Source organism: Anas platyrhynchos, chromosome 5 (assembly GCF_047663525.1).
Source record: "Anas platyrhynchos isolate ZD024472 breed Pekin duck chromosome 5, IASCAAS_PekinDuck_T2T, whole genome shotgun sequence".
In the NCBI taxonomy this organism is placed as follows: domain Eukaryota; kingdom Metazoa; phylum Chordata; class Aves; order Anseriformes; family Anatidae; genus Anas; species Anas platyrhynchos.
The window spans coordinates 31,352,495-31,372,727 of record NC_092591.1 but is presented as its reverse complement, the minus strand read 5'-3'; the positions used below and the strand labels follow the sequence as shown (position 1 = coordinate 31,372,727).

Here is a 20,233-nt window from a genome sequence, read left to right as displayed (position 1 = left end):
GAGGTCTGGACTCTACACACAAGAAATTCTCTTGTGTTTTTTTTTTTTTTTAAAAAAAAATAATTCTTTTTGCTCCAGTCTCAGTACCACAGGCAGCTGGAAGTCTTTGCCCGATTTCCCCACCCCTCTAGAAGAGTCAGCCTATGACAGACCCTTACTGATGAATTCACCCAATTGAATCCCCTACTTAACGTTTTAACATGAGTTTTGATTCCCGAAACTCAGCTGCAGGCAACAGCGACAGCAGTGGCCTTTTGTGCACATCTGAACAGAAAGAGCAGATGCTCCATGGCTATGCAGAATTTACAAATAACGACATTTAGCTAAAAACAAGGCAGCAAGCATTGTGACTTCTTGTGAAATTTAGTAGCCACCATTGCACAAGTATTTAGGTACCTGCTTACATTTATCTGATGAGTACAGACAGTTGGATTCCTCTGTATGCTTTTCTTCATGAGTTGACACAGAATAATCATCCTGGAGTAAAAGAGCACTGAAAATATTTTTTGCTACCAACCACCACTGTAATACAATTCTCTTTAATCGAGTTAAGAGTTGTTCACAATAGCATAGATTAAAATACTGGGTAATATAAAGTAAGCTTTTTAATCTAAAAAACTCTTAAAAAAACATCTACAGGGCACTTAAGCACAGTTGTACTACACATCTCAAAACAGAGAAGGAGATGATGTGTTTTGTTACCACTAGTAGAAAAACATTCCAGACTGAGATTCGTTGAAGACCTATGCATCTTTCTCCTACCTGCAGGTAAAAATGCCTCAGTCTGAATTAGCACCTGGCTAAATCCCAGAAACCTGTGATGTCATCAGTATTTTCATGGTCCGTTTATTAAAAGCAGATTTCCACAGAGAATTAATAAAATACAAAAAAAAGGCACTGAGATGTAAATTAACAGTTCCCCAGAAGTGGCATGTTGCAGCATCTTAAAATTAACATAAAGAATACGGATTGATGATAATCTCATCAATCACAGCAATATTCCCAAATTCTTGTTGTGGAACACCATTCTGCTTTATTTTGCAATTAATTATTAAAGCAACCCACCAAATATTTAAGTTACCATTTTTCTTATTTGACAAACCCATCAATGTGACTTTAAAGTCATCACGTTACGAACTACTGCCACATATTCTCACATTGCTGTGCCTCCACCCACTAGCAGAATCCAAATGGAGCAACAGCTGTGAGGAAAATACAAAGCCTATGGTCTTCTGAAAATATTCTCAAGAAACCACTTGAACCTAACGTGACTAAAGCCCAGGAGGGATGATCTCTTCCAAGCAACACCTGCAGACGTGTCTCAAAACATTCACCTGACAGACACGTACGTTGAAATACAACAGAGTCCTCTGCCAGCATCTGAACAGCAGCTGCACCAGGAAAGCGTCCATAACGTGCCACAAAGAAAGGAGCCTTTTTACAGCCACCTAGTCTCAGGTTACGTGGGAAATGGAGTCTTCAGTCTTTTGCATCTCCCACTCCATCAGCATTAATAGCAAACATCGCTTCAGCCTCAGGAAGGCAAGGAGAATCATAAATTTTGCATATTCTGGTTTCACCTCGGCCTTTTCGCAGATACAGTCTGATAGGGAGAGGAAAAGGAAACAGGTAAGGATGTGTAAACAGGTAAGGAATTGTAGCCTCGTTTCAGAAAAACTCTATCATAATCATTAAAACGTTCTGTTGGCATATAAACACATCACACTTAAAGCTGTAAGGACTTCTGAAAATGTTGCGTTTATTTTACTGCTGGGTCAGTTACCTGCTCAGAGTAGCACTTATTTTCTGAAAAGCAGACTGGAAGTGCCATTCACAGGCTACACAGAGACCCAGAACTAAAAGGCACTTAGCTAAGTACACAAAAAAAATCTAAAAATCTAGTGGAAGATGATAATCTATTCTCTCACCTCGTGGTGGAAGCATGTGCTATGATATTTCCTCCAATAGGCTTCTTGGGATCTGCTGCAAACATTGCTGCTCCATCCACTTGTGCTACCACTTGGTTGGTGATCACAACTGCCACACCAAACTACAAGGAGAAAAGCAACAAATCAGAACCCATACATCTTCCACAACCTGAATGGGGAAAAAAAAAAAAAGAAAAAAAAAAGAACCTTCTGAACCTTCTGCTATCCCCTCTGCTGTTCATAACCACTCTACCACACATCTCAAAACAAAATGGAAGCAGACAGTGAGCAGGCAGAAAGCCATCTGCAGAAGACTGTTAAGGTGTACAAGAGAAGGAAAACCAATCATCAGCCCTTTAGGGAGCAAAGCAAAGTTCATCATTTACCTCATCTGCAAGTCGAAGCAGCATACGCAGAAATCTGGCGAGATGCATCTGTCTGGCTGACAGCTCACCTCTGCCGGAGTAATCTGTCCGGTAAAGGGCTGTGGCACTGTCCACGATCAGCAGCGCATACCTGGAGAAGTTAAATACAACGTTCTCAGAAACTGTTCCAGGAGTTAAAAATGTGTCTGGTTGAAACTGATAGCACCCAGGTAATTTTAAAGCTACATACAGGTGTGGATATCTGCCCTTCTCACCTGCCACTTAGCAGAATGATTATATTTACCACCACAGACTCATCCAGCAATGTTCAGATTATGAACAACACAATAAAACCCATCCCTGTGGGACCCTTACAACTCAGGGTATTCTTTTCAAAGGAAGCTGCTGCGTTATTAAAAAGCTTATATTTAAACTAAGATTTATGCTTACGTACTATAAATGAGCCCAGAAATTAATATTTTGAACTACGGGTATTCTGTACACAGGTACCTCTATACCTCATATCACCACCTCCTTCCCTCTAAAGGGGCCTCAGCATCCTAATTTCAAACAAAAGCCTTTCAGTTTTTTCAATTCTCGCCCTGGTCTCCACTGCAGGGGAAAGACAGCTGTGTGGTGCTTAGCTGCCTGCCAGGTTAAACCACAACAGTCCTTTTGACACCCAACATGGGGCTCAAAGGGTTAAGATAACAACAGATCTGGCCAGATCGTGTCAGAATGTTCAATTTATTTATAATTGGTCATAATCATTATATTAATTTCATAGTTGCTGCTTACAAATTACTTGCTCTCAAAGGTGTTTTATTTGCTCTCAGAGTTGTTTTATGTAACCCCTTTCTTTATCACCTCCAAGGTCTAGTTTAAGGTTGCTTTTGTTTTTACCACCTTGATGTATTGTGCTTAGGACACAATAAAAGCACCAATCATGAGTTTCACCTGGTGTTTGCACTCACCACAGTCACTGTCCTTGTATGCTGGGAATCACCTCTTTGAAACTATTAACAATCACACTTTTTAGTTTTTCTCCTCTGACAGCCAATCTGTGGAGGAGACAAGGAATGACACCTTCCCCTTTTCTTCCAGGCCTGGTACAAAAGCTCTGGAGAATTTTGAATGTCCTTTGGACGTTCCAACAAGTATATTCCTATTGCTGTCTCCAGAACGTGATACTGATTTTGTTTAGAGTTAAACAGCTTTTTAAGAATATCACCAAGAGATCTGCCCTGAGGCAGGAGAGTTACATGTGGCAAGGATACGGGTAGGTATCTATCATGGTTGTCACCTCTTATGGTTCTGGGCTTCACCCCTTAGCAAGTGTGAATGTTAAGAAACTGACAATGTCTAAAAAAGGTGTGCCTTGACCCTGCAGCTGAACCAAAGAACCCATGTGTGCTGGTATCAGTCGCCCCTATAATGTAGAAGAGACAATGGATGCAGACCTCAGCTCATTTAGTAAGGGAAGAAACAGCTTCTAGGAGGGAACAGGAGGAAAAATTAAAAGAAGCAGGCTAATCCACAGAACAGGAAGGGATGTGATGCATGCTGAAGAGGCCCACTGTATAATAAACTGAAATTTATTTCAGTTGAAAGTAGAAATGGAAATGTAATGGAAAGTAGAAATAGAAAATGAGAAACATCATGCAGAAGGATAAAACTGGGGGGAGTTGGCTTGGGGTGAGACACTACCATTGCTCAGGGACTGGCAAGGGCTGGTGGTAAGCAATTGCATTGTGCATCACTTTTGTTTCCTCCTTTCTTTCTTATTAAACTGTCTTTATCCCAGTCTGTAAGTTCTTGCACTTCTACCTTTTTTTGTCCCTCTCCCCCATCCTACTTGGGGGAAGCAGGGACAGCAGTGGGTGCTTAGCTGTCTGCCACGTGAAACCACGACAGTTTAACACGCTCTAAATCAACTCTCCTTCTTTCTGAAGGCAATTTTAAAAAGATGTTTAAAACTGTTTCTCAGGCTGGCACTTGTTCTCTGGGAAGTAAGACCTGTTGTCACAGCTCAAACCAGTTACTGTCATCAAAAATTTCAACAGCACCAGGTATTAACTCACAACTGACTGCTGATACACAAGGCTTATTACAGGGATATGCCAAAGCATAATCTAGTTTGAGAACAACAAAATCTGATCTAACAGAGCTAAGCACTGAAGAGAACAAGTAGATTTCAAAAATGTTAACTTTAAAAGTACACCATTACGTTGACATTTCACAGTTATGCAGTCTATAGATCTCTTGCACTTGTTTATCACCTACAAGCAGGTTTATAATATGATTATACACCAGTATAAAAATCACCCTGACTAAATCAGTCTCATTACCGTGATTCAGCCATCATAGCCGACGCCTGGTACAGGAGCTGGGTCTGATGGTCTGTGTTAAAACCTCGCGCGTATGCCACGTTATCTAGGACGTCACTGCCAGACAAGCCATACCTAGAGAAAGCAACGAAAAAACTTTAAACTTCGCGAACAGGAGTTACCTAGCAGGTTTACCTAAAAGCTAGATTAAAAACACATGCCAAATACAAATATTAATTAATACAAGCATATTTACTGTTTACAAGGAAGCCGTTTTACTAACACTATTTTGATTTTCACACCTAATTTCTCTCTCCCTATTCCTGTAGGAATTAGACTTGCCTACGTACAGCTTTGAACAGTACACTTTTAGAATCGTAACTATCAATTAATTTTACTACCTGCACATGATAGCTATTTTATAAATCAAATAACTCAGCCTTTCTAGGTTAATATCACATTATGCCTGCAGGTGAGTAACAGCCAATCAAGCCTAGGGCTTTGAAACAAGACCACATTGCAATACTAGATGTTCAAGATTAACCTCAAAGGTGCTACTCAAGCACCTGGAAAATCATTAGACTGTAAAAATAAATGAGTTGAAAGGCTGTTAGCATCCATCCTAGCTAAGCTTGATGAAAAAGACAGAGCTGAGGGGGATGGATCTGACTACAAGTAGCACTTTCCACGTGCAGCCACACACCCTCCTGCAGGTGTAGCTAGGGGCACTGCAAACATCATAATTTCACTGTCTCATCAGTGCCCAAGAGGTGTTTGTTGCCATATCTATTGGTGAAAGTGAACACCGGAGCACTCTTGTACTTGCTGCATGAAATGCCAGTGGTGTCAGATCAAACTGCCTTAATTAAGAGCTAACAGGACTGAGCTGGTATTGTCCCCAGCTGCCTAGAATTGCACACTCCCTTCCAGAACCAAAAAAATGTGAGGGAAAGGACTTCCTGCAGAGGGATGGCTACAGAACAGCTGGGTGAGGGAGAAGCAGCAGAGGGGCAAGGAGCAGTAATTCCAGATGTTTTGCAATGTGAACATCTGTCACACAAGCTTCTAAGCACTGTGTAAAACATCTTCCAGGGATCTGTTTGCCTTTCAGTAAGAAGCCATCAAAATCCAGTAGTGACCCAAGTCTTTGGATCACTACTTTTCAATAACTTGACTTTACTCCGTGCATTCAGGAGGGTATGTTGATTAGATCATTTTTGTCTATAAAGGAAAGGAAGCAACTTTGTGGGCCAGCACATCACATTGGCTTGGTGTTAAATCTTGATTTTCCTACCTACAGTCTCAGACAGGCCTATAAATACTGGCTGTACCTCTTAAGTCTGTGGTGCTGCTAAAAAGCAGCAGTCCTACCCTTTCAATTCCTCTGCTTCCAGCTCACCGAGGCTGCAATACGCGCCTTAGTATTTAATTGAAACAATCATCACAGAGAATTAAACCCTACAGAAGCAGTAATATGGAAACACTTCTGTTTTGAGAAACCCTGAAGAATCACAAGACCAGAAGCAGCTACTTTTTCTAATAAATGAAACCCATACTTCAGGCCCTTAACTCTAACTAGAACCTCTGCAGACAACAGCTTTTACTGCCTTCAAGAAGTTCAGATTATTATGTTGTACTATCAAATTTGTATAAAAGACACTTCAGAACGTTCTGAGACAGACGCGGGAGATGAGAAAACAACTGGTGAAAAGATGCTCCCTTCCGTAACAAAAGGAAAATCCAGTTGCTGTTGAGATACACTTTTTACAGAAGAATCTTTGCTCCAAGGTAGTGCTACTGGCAGAATTTAAGAAAAAAAAAAATCTTTGAATGTATTTCACTAACAGTAAAACTAAATTTGAGAGAGATATTCTTAAATGAAGGTATCATATTCTAGGGGACAATGATGTTAGCTACTGTCATATCCACGTAAAAATAAAAATATTTATAAAATACAACTAATTAAGTGGTCTAAAGTGCATCTAGGTAGGCAGACTGAATGAACACAGGAAAGTTTGTTTTGTTTTTCCTTTTTTTTCCTACATTTGTTTTTAAGGACAGTTCTAACTGCAACAGTCCAATGAATCGAAAGAGCCAGGCTGATTTCAAGTCATCCCACCACGAGTAAATGCCTTCCTTTCTTCAACTAGTGTTAGTTTGCTTCTGGCGAATCAGTACAGACCTTTCAGCCACAGCAAGAAGACGTTCTGGACGGAAGGTCCCTTCTGTGTCAATGTACATAGCTTTTCCTTCACCACCGCCTCGGTCAATGGGAAGCTAGAAGAGCACATGTGAATGAACGTGAAAAGTAACAAGTAATACACTTACTGCCTTATGCCCTAAGCTGACATTCATACAGTAAATAAAATACCAAGCTATGCTGATTAAAGTCACATTTATCTGGGGAAAGTGAGAGGAATGATTCCTGTTTTCATTCTCTGACACCTACAGAAGAAAACAGGTGCTCAGCTTCAGGCTGGGAAGTTTGGGTACACAAGGGTGTTACCTAAATGATCAAATTGAGCCCCCCTAAGCCTCTAATATTTTATGAAACAGCAACAGAAAGTAGCAAACAGTATTAAAAAAAAAAAAAAAGCAAAAAAATTTGTCTAAATTAAGGTTAGGAAAAAAGGTTCCTATAAACTGATCTATTGCTTGATAGCAATGTTTGACTGAAGGCTGTTACAAAGGTAAAGTGAAATAAACCTAAGATATGTTAGAAACAATACAGCTAATCAAAGAAACCAATTGAACCCAACGCAGTTTCATCCCTCTTTTCAAAGGCTCTCTGCAGTCTAGAACACCCAAAGTGATACCAAACGCTTCTCTGTACTTAAAAGCTACGATCACAGAAGGCTAATGTCTGTTGTCAGACTACTAAGGAAGAAAAAAAGCCACAAAACCTAAGTCAAATATAAGTAAAAAACATGACAAACTTAATTGATGCTGAAGTAATCCTAGCAGGCAGGTTAAGGATAGAACAAAATATCCTAGCAAGCTGCAAGCTCAGCCAAGGATGCTGCAAAGGTTTTTGAGGAATCTTTGTGAACAGACAAAATTCATTTGTTGTAGCAAAACAAAGTGATGCATGTAAAGAGCTATGAGAAGTGCACAAATTAGTAAATACACAAAAGCTGTGCTATCTGAATACTTGATTTTAATAAAGTGGACAACTCACTTGACAGGTTACTGCTAGGGTATGGCACAACTGTGTTTTTCCAGTACGAAACTCTCCAAATAACTCTGTTATGGACCCTGTTTCTATTCCTCCTATGGGGAAAAAAAGGAGAAAAAAAATGTTGTTATACTTCAAACAAAGATACATATAGAATTTTTAAATTTATAGAGACTTAGCTTAACTTCAATACTTTGGCTGAAAGGATTAAAGCTCTAATTGTAAAAACTGGTTTCCATACTGAGGTTTCTTCAAGTTGGAACCAGAAAGTTTAGGTAAGTATATGTTTGAAGATGATGAAAAGCTGAAATGTTTTGGTTTTTGCTTACAAGTAGGAAAATGAAAATGTTGATATCTTTTTTTTTTTTTTCCTCCTTGAAGGAAACTCTAGGCTAAAATTAACTAGAAACGTGCAAAGCAAACAGTTCTGGGTACTGCATCACGACTAAAAGCTTTTAAAAGTATTTCTACAGCTTTTAAAGAGAATCAGTAAAATCAGAGAGCAGTACTTGAGGAGATCATAGTTCAACCAGAACTCACATGTTTGATGTGTTTTTGTGCAATGATTATGTCCATTGGGGAAAAAACATATGAAAAGTTAATCAATAGAGAACTAAAATCACTACCTTGAAGCAGTTTATCAAGTTCTTTGGACCCAGTGGTGATCTGGATGATTTCTGACCTTCGCTGATGGAATTCTGTTGCTGTGGTAAAACCCATCGGGACCAGTTTAGCTGCTTCAGCCTAAAGAGAACCAAACAAAGCAGTCCAAGGAGTGTTCACTCCATTCATTTACCCCCTTCAGAAATTAGTACTGTAATTTCCTGTTTTGTGACGTGGAGAAGCAGCTGTGTAATGTGATGCAGACATTTCATTTTATAGACCACATATAAATAATTGATACCTCTGAACAGAAATGTAATTATGCTCAAAGAAAAAGCTTTAACATCCATTTTGCCTATTTAACAAAAATCTTTCATTCCCTGTATTCGCTACCTGTTTAGTTCTGTTCTGTCCATGTGAAATTAAAATACTTAAGATGGCCATGGCATTCCTAACAGGCTGCACCCTCATAATACCGAATAAATATACAAAGTTGGGAAAAAAAAGAAGTGGAGATAAATATTCTCTGAGGCCAGATGTCTATACATGAGAACTAGTTTTGCAGAAGCTCCACAATCTATTATTAGAAGATGCTGTGAGATCGCAGCTCAGGCTCTCTCAGTTCCCAGAAGTAAAGCCAGGATGTGTACCCATCTGAGGTACTGAGTTAGTACACTTAAGAAGGTTGTGACAGAGGAAAAGACGTTCTGGGTCAGTCCTGTAGTTCACAACTATGAGTCCTACACCTTGGCAACTGCCACGAGGGGTTGCTTAGGGAACACGTGTAACAAAGCAGGAATTAAAGAACTGACCCTCCATCTGGTAGTTGCTCTGAGTTCAGCCAGTGAGCTTCTTGATCTGAATGCTACCCTATTAACATTGCTCCTAGCTCTGCATTTATACCTTTTTCAACCAGTTTATGCTAAAGAAGGCTACAGCATCTTGGGGCAATGAGTTCCATAACTTAATTATATCCTGTATGGAAAAATAAATAAATATTTTCGTTGCTTCAGGCCTATCAGAAGCCTTCTTATGATAAGCAGAAACAAAACCTCTCGAGCTTCTTGGCTTAACGTTTTTATACAACACCCTTACCAAGATTTTGTCAGCTTTAGCTTCGCTGATGCCTTTAATATTTAGCAGCTCCTTCTTGGGCGCGTGAGCAACAGACTCAACTGTGTGATACCCAGCTTCTTCCAACTTTTTCACGTCGTTTGCATTTATGCCGCATTGCTGAAAGGGAGGGGGGAAAAAAGATAGGCTATGTCAGAAACACCATTATTGAGTACCTGAACTGTCTTTCAATTTGGATCAAACTCTGTTATTACAAGTCAGCATGTTAAAATGTTATGTCCCTGTCACTTATATACAAAGAATGTTAAAAAAATATGTTATTTTACTAGTGTAACGTATAACTTTTTCATGGTGAGGGTGACAGAGCAATGGAACAGGCTGCCCAGGGGAAGTGGAGTCACCTTCTCTGGGGATATTCAAAACCCACCTGGATGCGTTCCTGTGTGAGCTGATTTAGGTGTTCCTGCTTGGCAGGGGGAGCGGACCAGGTGACCTTCCAAGATCCCTCCCAATCCCTACTGCTCTATGATTCTGTGACAACCTGTTCTCAACCTTGGCAGCACAGAACAAGGCGAGGACGTTCTCCAGGTGGTTTGATACTACAGGTAACTCATGAATATTCCGAAAAGGACACGCAGCAAGGTAATGGAATATTTTTGGGGGTGGCAAAACGTAGCCCCTGACAGCCCAAATTTCGGGTCCAGCTTGCGTTGGAGGGCACAGCCCTGGAAGCTTCTTGCGAACCCAGCCTCGGGCCAGCTGTGCGCGTACCTCTAACCTGGCGATGGGCTCCGGCCCGAAGCTCTCCTCCTCCGCAGACACGTCCGCGTTGGCCTCGAACTGCATCTGCACGGCCATGGGGCCCGCGGGGCGGCTGCGTGAGGCGAGAGGCCCAGGCGAGGCGTCAGGGCGCTGACGGGGGGGGGCCGGGAGCTGCCCGCGGCGGTGCCTTCCCTCCCCGGCCCCGTCACTTCTCACGGGTTTTTCCCCTCAGAAACCAACCGGGGGCGGCTGAGGAGGAGGAGGAGGAGGAGGAGGCCGCTGAAGGCCAACGGACCCCAACGGACCGCGGCCCCCTCCCGTCACCGCCCGCGGCCGCCGCCGCTTTGGAAGAGCCCGCCACCGCGTCACGTGATGAGGTCACGGCAACCGCCCCTCCCCTCCGCGTCACGTGACCTCCCCCCCTCTTTAGCCCAGCGCCTCAGCGGCAGGATTTGGCGGGAGCTTCCCTTAAAGGGGCCGCGCCTGCTTGTTGTGTGTGGGGGGTTCTAAACTACAAAAGTCTTTTTTTTTTTTTTTTTAATTATCATAATTATTATGAGCTTTATTTTACAGTCAGCGTAATGAGGGGAGGCTGCTCGGTGAAATCGAGCTGTTGTGAAGGAGAAGGTTGCTGGATTAGGAGAACCCTCTAGGGGTGAACACATCTCCACTAAAAATCAGCCAAAGCAACCTCCGCCTATAAAAAACAAACACAGCTGAATGGTGAAGGGGCACCCGCACATCAAAGCACCTGCTAAAATACCAAAGGCAGCAGAAGTTTCATTGATGACTTAATCCTCGCTCTGAGCCTCTCCCTGCTGGACTTCGATGCCACAAGCACACAAGCAAGGGTAATGCTGAGCAGGAAACCCCAAATGTCACTGCTGCTGTTCAGTCCTGCAGCTGAGCAAGGTCTGTAGGAATTCCTTCAGCTCCAATCTTCGCTTATTTGTGCCAAACATTAGGATAAAATGTAGCAGTGCCATGTTATTACAGACACCGGCAAGAATTCATTCTGACAACAGGCAAAGCACCACGATCAAAATAGCTCCAGGCCAGGCTTGTTAGAAATATCTGCAGAGTTTTTGTGCTTTTCATTAAAATGTTTATTAAATCCATTTTAGTGCTGGCAAGCTAGCTGGTGCGTCATACAGATAAAATCATGCAAAGATAAAGAACATGAGATATTAAAGAGATATTCTCAAATATTTAGTACTGGCTTGGTATCTACACAGCCAGCTTAAAAAAGGCCCATTAACCCCAAGGGGAATCCTACAGCACAAAGCTGGGAAGGACGCTGGCCAGAGGCTTCCCTTTGTACATGCTGCTATCCTTTTAAGTGCTCCACGTCCTGTCTACTTAAAGAAAATGAAGGCAAAAAGCTCTTGTCGCCGTGTAAAGTACCCATGAGGCTGTATGGCAACACACATCATAGGGCACAGCTAAACCTTATTAATTGTCCTCCCTCACATGGGCAAGACCACGAAGATTCAAGGAGGAACGAAATACAAGGACCACTTCAGAATGTCATACCCAAGGAAATTCTTACGGTCCCTTCACTGACTGGAACCCAGTCGTGGTGGCTTTTAAAACTTCACCAGTACAAGCCACCAGAGTTAAGGCAGATGAGCTTGTGTTCAAACTTTGAAGCTGTTAAATTTAACTTAATATTCCGTATCTAATCATTGATTTGAATTTACCTGCTGTGTCTTCAGGGTGGCATGTCTGGTATAAATAGCCTATTTAGAAATCCTTTTTCCACTCGTAAGTCTTTTTCCTATAGTTTGTAGAAATAAGGTGATATCAAGGAGAGAACACCCTGAAACTGCGTTAGGGGAGGAAAAGGTTCTTCACCCAGAGGGTGGTCGGGCACTGGGACAGGCTCCCCACAGCAGTGGTCACAGCACCGAGCCTGCCCTTGTTCAAGAAGTGTTAGACGACGCTCTCAGACACATGGTCTGATTTTGGAGTGGTCCTGTGCAGACCCAGAAGCTGGACTCGAGGATTTTCATGGGTCCCTTTCCAACTTCGGATATCCTATGATTCTGTGATTAAAATGTTGGTGTCAGTAGCTTCCACTGCTGCAGGTGAAGTAGCACTAGAATTGCAAGGCGAGATTACACTGTGCAGAGTTCAGTTTTAGAAACATTAAACAATTTCAAGTATCTGAAACAATGATGCCCTTTAGAGAACCTGGTTTGCAACTCACAGCTGCCCTGGACTTGGAGAGAGAGAACTGCAACAAAAGTTGATTCGATACCAAGATTTCCCTTCTGTTCCTGAGCTCGGCAAACACTTACTTTAGCACTAGATTACCCTTTCCTATTCTTCTAAATTGCCAAACTGATCACTCATTTTACTTTTGGACTCTTCTCAAAGTGCTGATGTATGCTTAAATAAATGTGTTTACCACGAGCGTTTCTATCATCTGTCCACATTTTGGAGTGTTTCCCATGAAAACTAGGGTTGGGAACATGAAAGCAGAATATTACTAATAATGCACAGTAACTTGCATTTGCATTTTTTAACCTTTTACTAGACTACTAAAAATTTAATATGCACGTAAGATGACAAAACAGATCATAAGAGAAGAAAGGCTTTTCCATTTACATATACATAAAGGTATCAGCCCTAAGTCAGCAATATTGAAGGACAATAAACGATTCTTTTCCTGTAACATACTAGACCTTCAAAATAGTTGAAATTCGCTTGGGATTCACACATGGCTGGGTAATTTTAGGTGCTCATGGATGATGTCTAAATTTATAAGAAGAGGTGCTTTAAATTAAATGCAGTAAAACAATGGCTATTATTGATATCCATACATTAATCATTAGAGAAAGCCAAGGTCAAAACATCATTCCAATGGTATTAAAACCATTCCAATGGTATGAAAACATGATAGCTCATTCTTTCAGTTAGTATTTTATTACCATATATGAAGTAAGTCATTACCTGTAGATGGATATTTTTTTTCCCTCCAGAAAATATTATTGAAAAGTAATTAATTTCTTCTCCCTTTCCTTTCCCACCCCCCGTCCTTAAAAGCAGTACAGACATAATTTGGAATCTAATCTCAACTTTGTACTGAGAAAAATGGATTGCTGAAGGAAATAAGAGTTTGCCAATATTATATATCCCACTTTATGATTGAGCAATGGCTCTAATAAGCATTGCGTTTGAAGTTCATATAACCAAATTCTCATCAAAGTTTGGGTAGCAAAATTTTTTTTAAGTAAACGTTATATCTATGAAGATTTTAACAGTAATATATCAAGTCCTATAGACGACACACTATGAACTTTAACTCCAAAAATCAAGTACAAATGTAAATTAAATACAAAACTGGAACTGCTTAATTTCTTCTTAACCCCCCCCCTTTTTTTTTTTTACTGCAAATTCATGGCTTTGTTTCATCTGGTATTTTATTCAAAAAGACCAATATAAACTCTACCAAAAATTTACTCAAGTCTTCATTATCTTTTTTTTTTTTTTTTTCTTTTTGGCTTGGAAACATGCTGGAAAAAAAAATAAAATACATGAAAAACCCAAGCTAGATAATAATCATGAAGTACTACTGCAGCACCCTCTACCGGTTATTACTGCTGATAAAATGACCTCAGAAAATTTAAAAGTAATTCCAGGTATAGTATCCAAGTCATTTGCAATGTAGTCACTATTTTCCAAATAAAATTTAAATAAATTGTCCTGAAAAAGCCAGCCATAGTAGTCTAGCACTTGGAAACACAAGAAAAAATTCTCTCAAATAGCTAACAGCTTTTACAAGAGTAATATGTAATTTTCCAGTCAAAAGTTTAAACGGAGCAGCCAATAATCACACCTTGAAGAAGGAAGAACAGTTATTCAAATGTTTAATTAACATCCACCTTGCAAATAGAAACAAAAAAAATGTAAAAGGACAAAAATACATCAACACTTTAAACACATGAAAACATCTTCAAATTCAATGTATTTTACAGAGTTACAAAAAATGGTGTCAGCCTACAGAGTGGATTGCTTAGAAATGGTAGGCGCTTCAACCCCATGAATTCAATCAGCATTATATCAGTTCCAACTGCTCAACCTACATAATATATAAATTATATACAAAATCAATCTGGACTGCACCAATGATATTACAGACGCCTCCTAAATTTAAATAGCTGTCTCCTCACTAAAATTCTAACTCATTACAACCTCAGACAACGTACCAAAATGAAGAGAGAGACTGGACTGGACGAAGACCTGCGCACAGAACATCAGAACGAACTTTGTGTTGTAACAGCTCACACAGATTGAACCTGGTGACTCCAAGTCTGTTGCATTCTGATGTCCATGGTCAAGCACAGAGATCTGTAGTCTTCATGACTGAAGTCTTTTCAGCTTTGGCCAATTGTCTAATTATTACAGGTTATTTGGTTAATCGGAAGCAAGACTATCATTCTGTGTTTTGGGAAGGGTTCCGGGAAACTGATAGAGATCAAAATTGATGTGATATGTTAGAGTGTTATACAGTGAAGAAGTAATGCTAATGAAAGGAAATTCCAGTCGTGTTAATTTAGAAAATAATCATTATTGTTTCACGCAAGAGCTCTGTAAATCAATCCAGAATAAAATTAACAAGTTATGTCAGAAGAATATTCATACTAGGAAAGACTATAAAAGGAGGCCAAGACCACTGGTGATTAGAAGAAAAGGTAGACTGGATTAAAAGAAGAGTTAAGAAACTTTTCCTCGTCCTCTTCAGAGACTTCTCCATTTATAGTTTGGTACAAAAGAAAAGCTTGTGGTCTACATTGAGCATCCTCGATATCAAGCAGGTACTAAACAAGATTCCTAGAGAGCTGAGAAGCCAACAACATTCCCATTCTGGTGAGAGAGACCTTGAATTCTTATGAGGCTAACGTCAAAGATTGTCCAGTTTGACTTCTTCAGTCCTGCACTTGGATCTAGCGAATCATCTGGCATCCTGGAGCAAATTTTGATGGATCAAGCTCACCATTCTCCGCAGATAGTGGTAACCAACTGGTACATTGGACAGAACAGCAGAAATTTCCTCGTGTCTGGAAAAGAGACAATTACCATGTGTTAGAGGGCATACAGACCATTTAATATCCCACCCCTACCTTTAAATTTCAGTTACGTGGAGTGGTTCTTTCTGTTCAACTCACCCAATATTTCCTATTTGTTTTTGGACAGTAAAAGGCAGTGAAGTAGCTGGGTAGTTGGAAGATAAAGACAGAGTCACCTCAAACTTTGCAAAAGCTGTGGAACTGGAGAACAAAAGCTTCAAACTGTGTGAGAAATAAAAACAAAATATATCAACACAAAACGCACAAATATACTGCCTTCTCCTTTGAATTCAGTTGCAGAAAGGAAAACAAATTGCAATAAGCTCAAGAGTTCCTAAAGAAGTCTGAAACAGACTAGCAGTGGCTTCATAATAAAGTTAAAAGAACCTTTCCATACTAACACTATCAGCATTCTGCCACTGAATTAGAAAACAAAACCCCTACAGAAGTTATACCCACGTAATTCACAGATCCTTTCAAAATTACAGGAGAGTACAGAGCAATAGTCAAACATCTGTTTTCCAATTAACATAAAACATTTCTAGCTAGCTAAAGTTTTCTGAGCTTTTAAGCAGGACCATAATTCTAAGTTTGTTTCAGGAATCCAACCCTGTTTAAATCAGGTCAAATTTCTATCTAGAACAGTACTGTCTATGACAATATCCAGGAAGGCCAGAACTGAATCTTTTTGCAAATAAGGGTAAGACCATCACCAAGTACACAAGGCCCAGGGAATAGACGCTATGGGATAGCATAAAACAGGACAAGCATAAAAAATGGTCATTCCAAGGTATATCTACCACAGTAAATCCGAGAATAGGTTGCATTTGCATCTGTTTTCTTGACCTAAATAATTGCAGCTTTTAAGGGACTTTTGGCACATAGTAGAACACTTTTTTTTGCAAAGAGTAGTACAAACTTTAATGTATGTTTAATGTATGAGTAATGTATGTAAACAGCTTAAAGGCAGGCAGACAAAAATTAATTGGGTGGGAAGTAGTGTGAGAAAATGAAAGCTAAATAAAATAAACTTTAGTTTAAGTGCATTCATCTTTCAAGGGCTGTTTCTGCTTGACTGAAGTGAATCAAAGACTAAGCCTATTATAAAAGAAACGAAGCACTAAGCTACACAGGTAAACTCTTGGCTCTGTCTCCTTTGCATCGCTACACTCTGGTCTAAAGTTTTAAGTGAGAAAGTCAAGTCAAAGAGGAAATCAGCAAGCAAGGAGAGAGTAGAAGATAGTAAGGAAGTTAGCTGAATCCCAGAGGAGCTTCATTTCCAGCCTTTTGGATATTATAGTTCAATTATACTAAAAAAAGTTAAAATGTTAATAAGGAGTTGCATAAAATAACATCTTAAAGAAAAACAAATTATCTTGATGATTATCTTTCTGATTGTCTAGAGGCCCTCTGTAAGACTTGTGTAAGCTCCACTTGACGTTACTCACTTTGTGTCATTGATATCTGTCTTCAGAAGATTAAATTTTCCGCCCCATCTCTCCAGAAATTCTATCTCCTCTCCTAAGATCCTGCAGCGACTCACCACCAAAGAGACATCATGAAGCACCTACACATGAGATCAGAAGAGAAATTACATTGGAACTGAGACTGGTAAACTATGTGATACTTGAAAATGCAGTTTTATGCTAGAAAATTAAAAGAAAAATGCAGCTTAACTGCTATCTCAGTTTGCATGTAAAAATGAAACTGTACATACATAAAAACAAACATAGGTTCTTTGCCCTAAGTTTCTCCCCTTGGCTTTGTCAACAGGACTACACAGATATGTGGGAACACCAATCTGGGCTTGGTGATTTGAACTGTTAATTCTTTTGGAAGCAGAATGGCATTCAGCTCAATTCTCTGATTTCTACTAGCAGGAGAAAAGGATTTTAAGAAATCACTAAGGCAGCAAACTAGGAAGAAACCACAGCTTTTAGGTCTCTTGCCTTCTGAGACAGGCACTTCCCGTCTCATCCCAGAATATTTATTCATGAAGCTGATTTTGATTTGCATTAATGAAGTATTCATCAATATGATTTTGTTCTCGGTATCAGCCCTATTCTCTGTGAGAAAAAAAGATTTATTATTTTTCAAGAGTCACATAGGCTTTCCTGGAACTTTACCTGAGGCAAATATTGCAGTGTGGGACACTTTTCTTGCCAGCAGCCCTGACTTTCAATAAACTGGAAGACAAGTCTATGGACTAAACATGAGAAGAGTGGAGCTTTTTCCTCTGTTAAAAACAAAAAATAAATTAAAAAACACGTTGCAAGAAATATCCTCAAAGCCATGTAGTAGTACATTAGCAACTAAAACACAAATTTATAATGTGTCCTCTCAGTAAGAGATAATGAGGGCAGCTACTTTCAAGCTACTCAAAATCTTACCATCCAAGAGAGATTCAAAGCTCAGGCTAACTATCTTTCTGGAAGGATTTTCACCAAAAACATCACCATCTGAGAAGGAAAAAAAAAAAAAAAGAAAAACATAAGAAAACAGAAAACAAACAAACAGTATCAGTAATTTCCATACTTAGTTCTGCAGTTGCAGCTCTTCCTCTTCAGAAACAGACATTCATTACACATATTTACAATTTTTTTTAATGGAAAGCACTGATAAAACATATTCAAAGCCATCTCTCTGCTTACTAGCAGCCTACTCGCACTGTGGTTTATTTTCTATTTCTTTTTAGTCAATATTCACTAACGTAGAACCTTTGGGTTTCTATCATGCAACTATTTAACCTTTCAAATTCATAAGCCATAAAACTACCCATTTTGCCACTTACCTATTGGGGGTCCAAATACGACTGTAAGTTCAATTGAATCATAAAGAAAATTAAAGACTGCCTGTTGTTCAGTCCATTCACTAATCTCCCACTCAGGGAAGCTAAAAGAAACAGAAAAAAAAAACAACAAAAACACAACTAAGTTTCAACCAACCAACCAAATCAATTATCTGAAGGACACAGATCAGAGCATTAAGTGCACTTGCAGCTATGTTAGAAGAGACCAAATAAATTTTCATTTGTCAACAGAGTGTAAGAATCTTTTGGGAACCCAAGCATAATACTATTCATTTCACATAAATGTTAATTCTGGGATGGGAGGAGAGTTGGATACAGAAAGACTGGATGTAAAGTGTCACTACAAAGTTTTTAATAGAACAGTCCCTCACATACTGGAGTTCACCAATGCTTTTTTGCTTATCCTAGATTGTGAAGAGAGGGGCATCCAAAGATCTTCCAAATAAAATAAAAAGGAAAAACAACAAACCCCAAAATATTTATATAGAAATGCGAGTCCCCAGAATGAACTGACAGAAAAAGATAAAACCTGAAACCCTCTTCCTTACTTGTATCTCTCCAGGAGTTCCTCGCAGCTTTTTTCTTTTTCCTGTAGATGTTTCAACTGAACAAACATTTGCTCATTCTCAGTCTCCAGATCTGACAGTTCTCTGCAAAGATAAAGCAAAACATCTAATGTAGCACACTGGTGAAAAATCATAAAAATCTCTAGAACCTGAGTGTGTACATTTTTAAGCTCCTTTAAGCTTTTTGACATCTTACCTTTCAAGTTCCTCTTCTTGAGCTTTGAGGCTTGCCAATTCTAAGAGAAAGGAGGAAAAAAAGCTGTAAGAGAAAAGAGCAGCAAAGACAGCCCTAACTCACTGTGCAGTCATCTTCCTTAACAACATGAAAGATCTCAACAGCTCTTACTTCTGCCTGGATACTGATGTCATCAACAAAAGCTAGTAGTTACAGAACAGTTGAAGTGCGGGGTATGATAGCCAGCACACACCCTTTCAGTCATATTTTTCCAAGTCCTAAATCCCATTTATCCATGAGAAGAACATATCCTTTTCATTCTTTAACACTTATGTTATTAGCTATATCCAATGTGGGAAAGAAAGCAGTAAGTTTTGCATTGATATCAACTAATACAGCAAGGATGGGGGCAGTTTTACCCTCTCCAAAACTAAAAAAAAAACACCACAACCAAAAACCATAACCAAAACAAAACCAACATTAATGAACAAAAAACACCACAAAAAACGGCTTTTAGTTCAGCTGGTACCATTACCTTCCTCTAGTTTTTTTGATTCAGAGTCCTCTTCTGCCATTTCCTCACTGCAGTCTGTCTCACAATCTTCCCATTCAGAATCTGTGGGAAACAAGGATCAGAAGGTCTCTGCAGAATTTCCAGATTCAGTATTTAGAAGTCATTTACATGTATCTCTGAGTTCTAGACATTTTAGTATTACCCTCAAGTAGTAACAGATAAAGAATAAAGCTCCTTTTAATTCCATTGTTTCAAAGCTATTACCATGCACTTTAATTTCTACTGAAGGCATTGAGAAGTAGGAAGAAAAATAAATGAAAAACAAAAAATAAATATCCTCGTCTCTAAATTGGAGAGACATGGATTTGACAGATAAGACTACACAGTGTGTAAGGAATTGGCTGGATGATTGCACTCGGAGAGTTGAGGTCAATGACTCAATGTCCAGGTGGAGATCAGTGCCACGTGGTGTTCCTCAGGGGTCAGAACTGGGACTGGCATTGTTTAACATCTTTGTCAGTGACACAAACAGTGGGATGGAGCACTCCCTCAGCAAGTTTGCCGATGACACCAAGCTGTGTGGTGCAGTTGACATGCTAGAAGGAAGAGATGCCATCCTGAGGGACCTGGACAGGCCTGAGAGGTGGGGCTGTGTGATCCTCATGGGGTTCAACAAGTGCGACATCCTGCAGCTGGGCCAGGGCAATCCCAAAACCAAACACAGGCTGGGTGGAGAATGGATTGAGAGCAGCCCTGTGGAGAAGGACCTGGCAGTGTTGGTTGATGAGAAACTCAACACAAGCAATCGATGTATGCCTGCAGCCCTGAAAGCCAACCGTGTCCTGGGCTACACCAAAAGAAGC

The 20,233-nt window shown here is 39.9% G+C and overlaps 2 protein-coding genes across 3 annotated transcripts in view; both read right to left on the bottom strand.

The window, feature by feature from the left end:
- Window positions 1-830: 830 nt before the first annotated feature.
- On the bottom strand, window positions 831-10,621 carry RAD51 (RAD51 recombinase). The gene is made up of 9 exons (XM_027458902.3): window positions 10,244-10,621; window positions 9,494-9,631; window positions 8,422-8,539; window positions 7,799-7,890; window positions 6,803-6,897; window positions 4,642-4,755; window positions 2,315-2,444; window positions 1,929-2,050; window positions 831-1,603 (listed from the first exon to the last, which is right to left on the bottom strand). Exons 1-9 carry the CDS (start codon window positions 10,328-10,330, stop codon window positions 1,480-1,482), a joined length of 1,020 nt encoding a protein of 339 aa, XP_027314703.1. The 5' UTR covers window positions 10,331-10,621; the 3' UTR covers window positions 831-1,479.
- Window positions 10,622-14,089: 3,468 nt separating this feature from the next.
- The window catches only part of KNL1 (kinetochore scaffold 1), a 30,641-nt gene continuing 24,497 nt past the window's right edge, over window positions 14,090-20,233 (bottom strand). For both annotated transcript variants that reach the window (XM_027457795.3, XM_027457794.3), the window contains 9 exons: window positions 19,392-19,472; window positions 18,878-18,917; window positions 18,664-18,765; window positions 18,098-18,198; window positions 17,697-17,765; window positions 17,433-17,542; window positions 16,755-16,873; window positions 15,406-15,528; window positions 14,090-15,297 (listed from right to left, as the gene is read on the bottom strand). In XM_027457795.3, coding sequence (XP_027313596.3) covers window positions 15,192-15,297; window positions 15,406-15,528; window positions 16,755-16,873; window positions 17,433-17,542; window positions 17,697-17,765; window positions 18,098-18,198; window positions 18,664-18,765; window positions 18,878-18,917; window positions 19,392-19,472 — 851 coding nt within the window. In that variant the 3' untranslated portion in view covers window positions 14,090-15,191. The remainder of the gene's footprint in view (window positions 15,298-15,405; window positions 15,529-16,754; window positions 16,874-17,432; window positions 17,543-17,696; window positions 17,766-18,097; window positions 18,199-18,663; window positions 18,766-18,877; window positions 18,918-19,391; window positions 19,473-20,233) is intronic.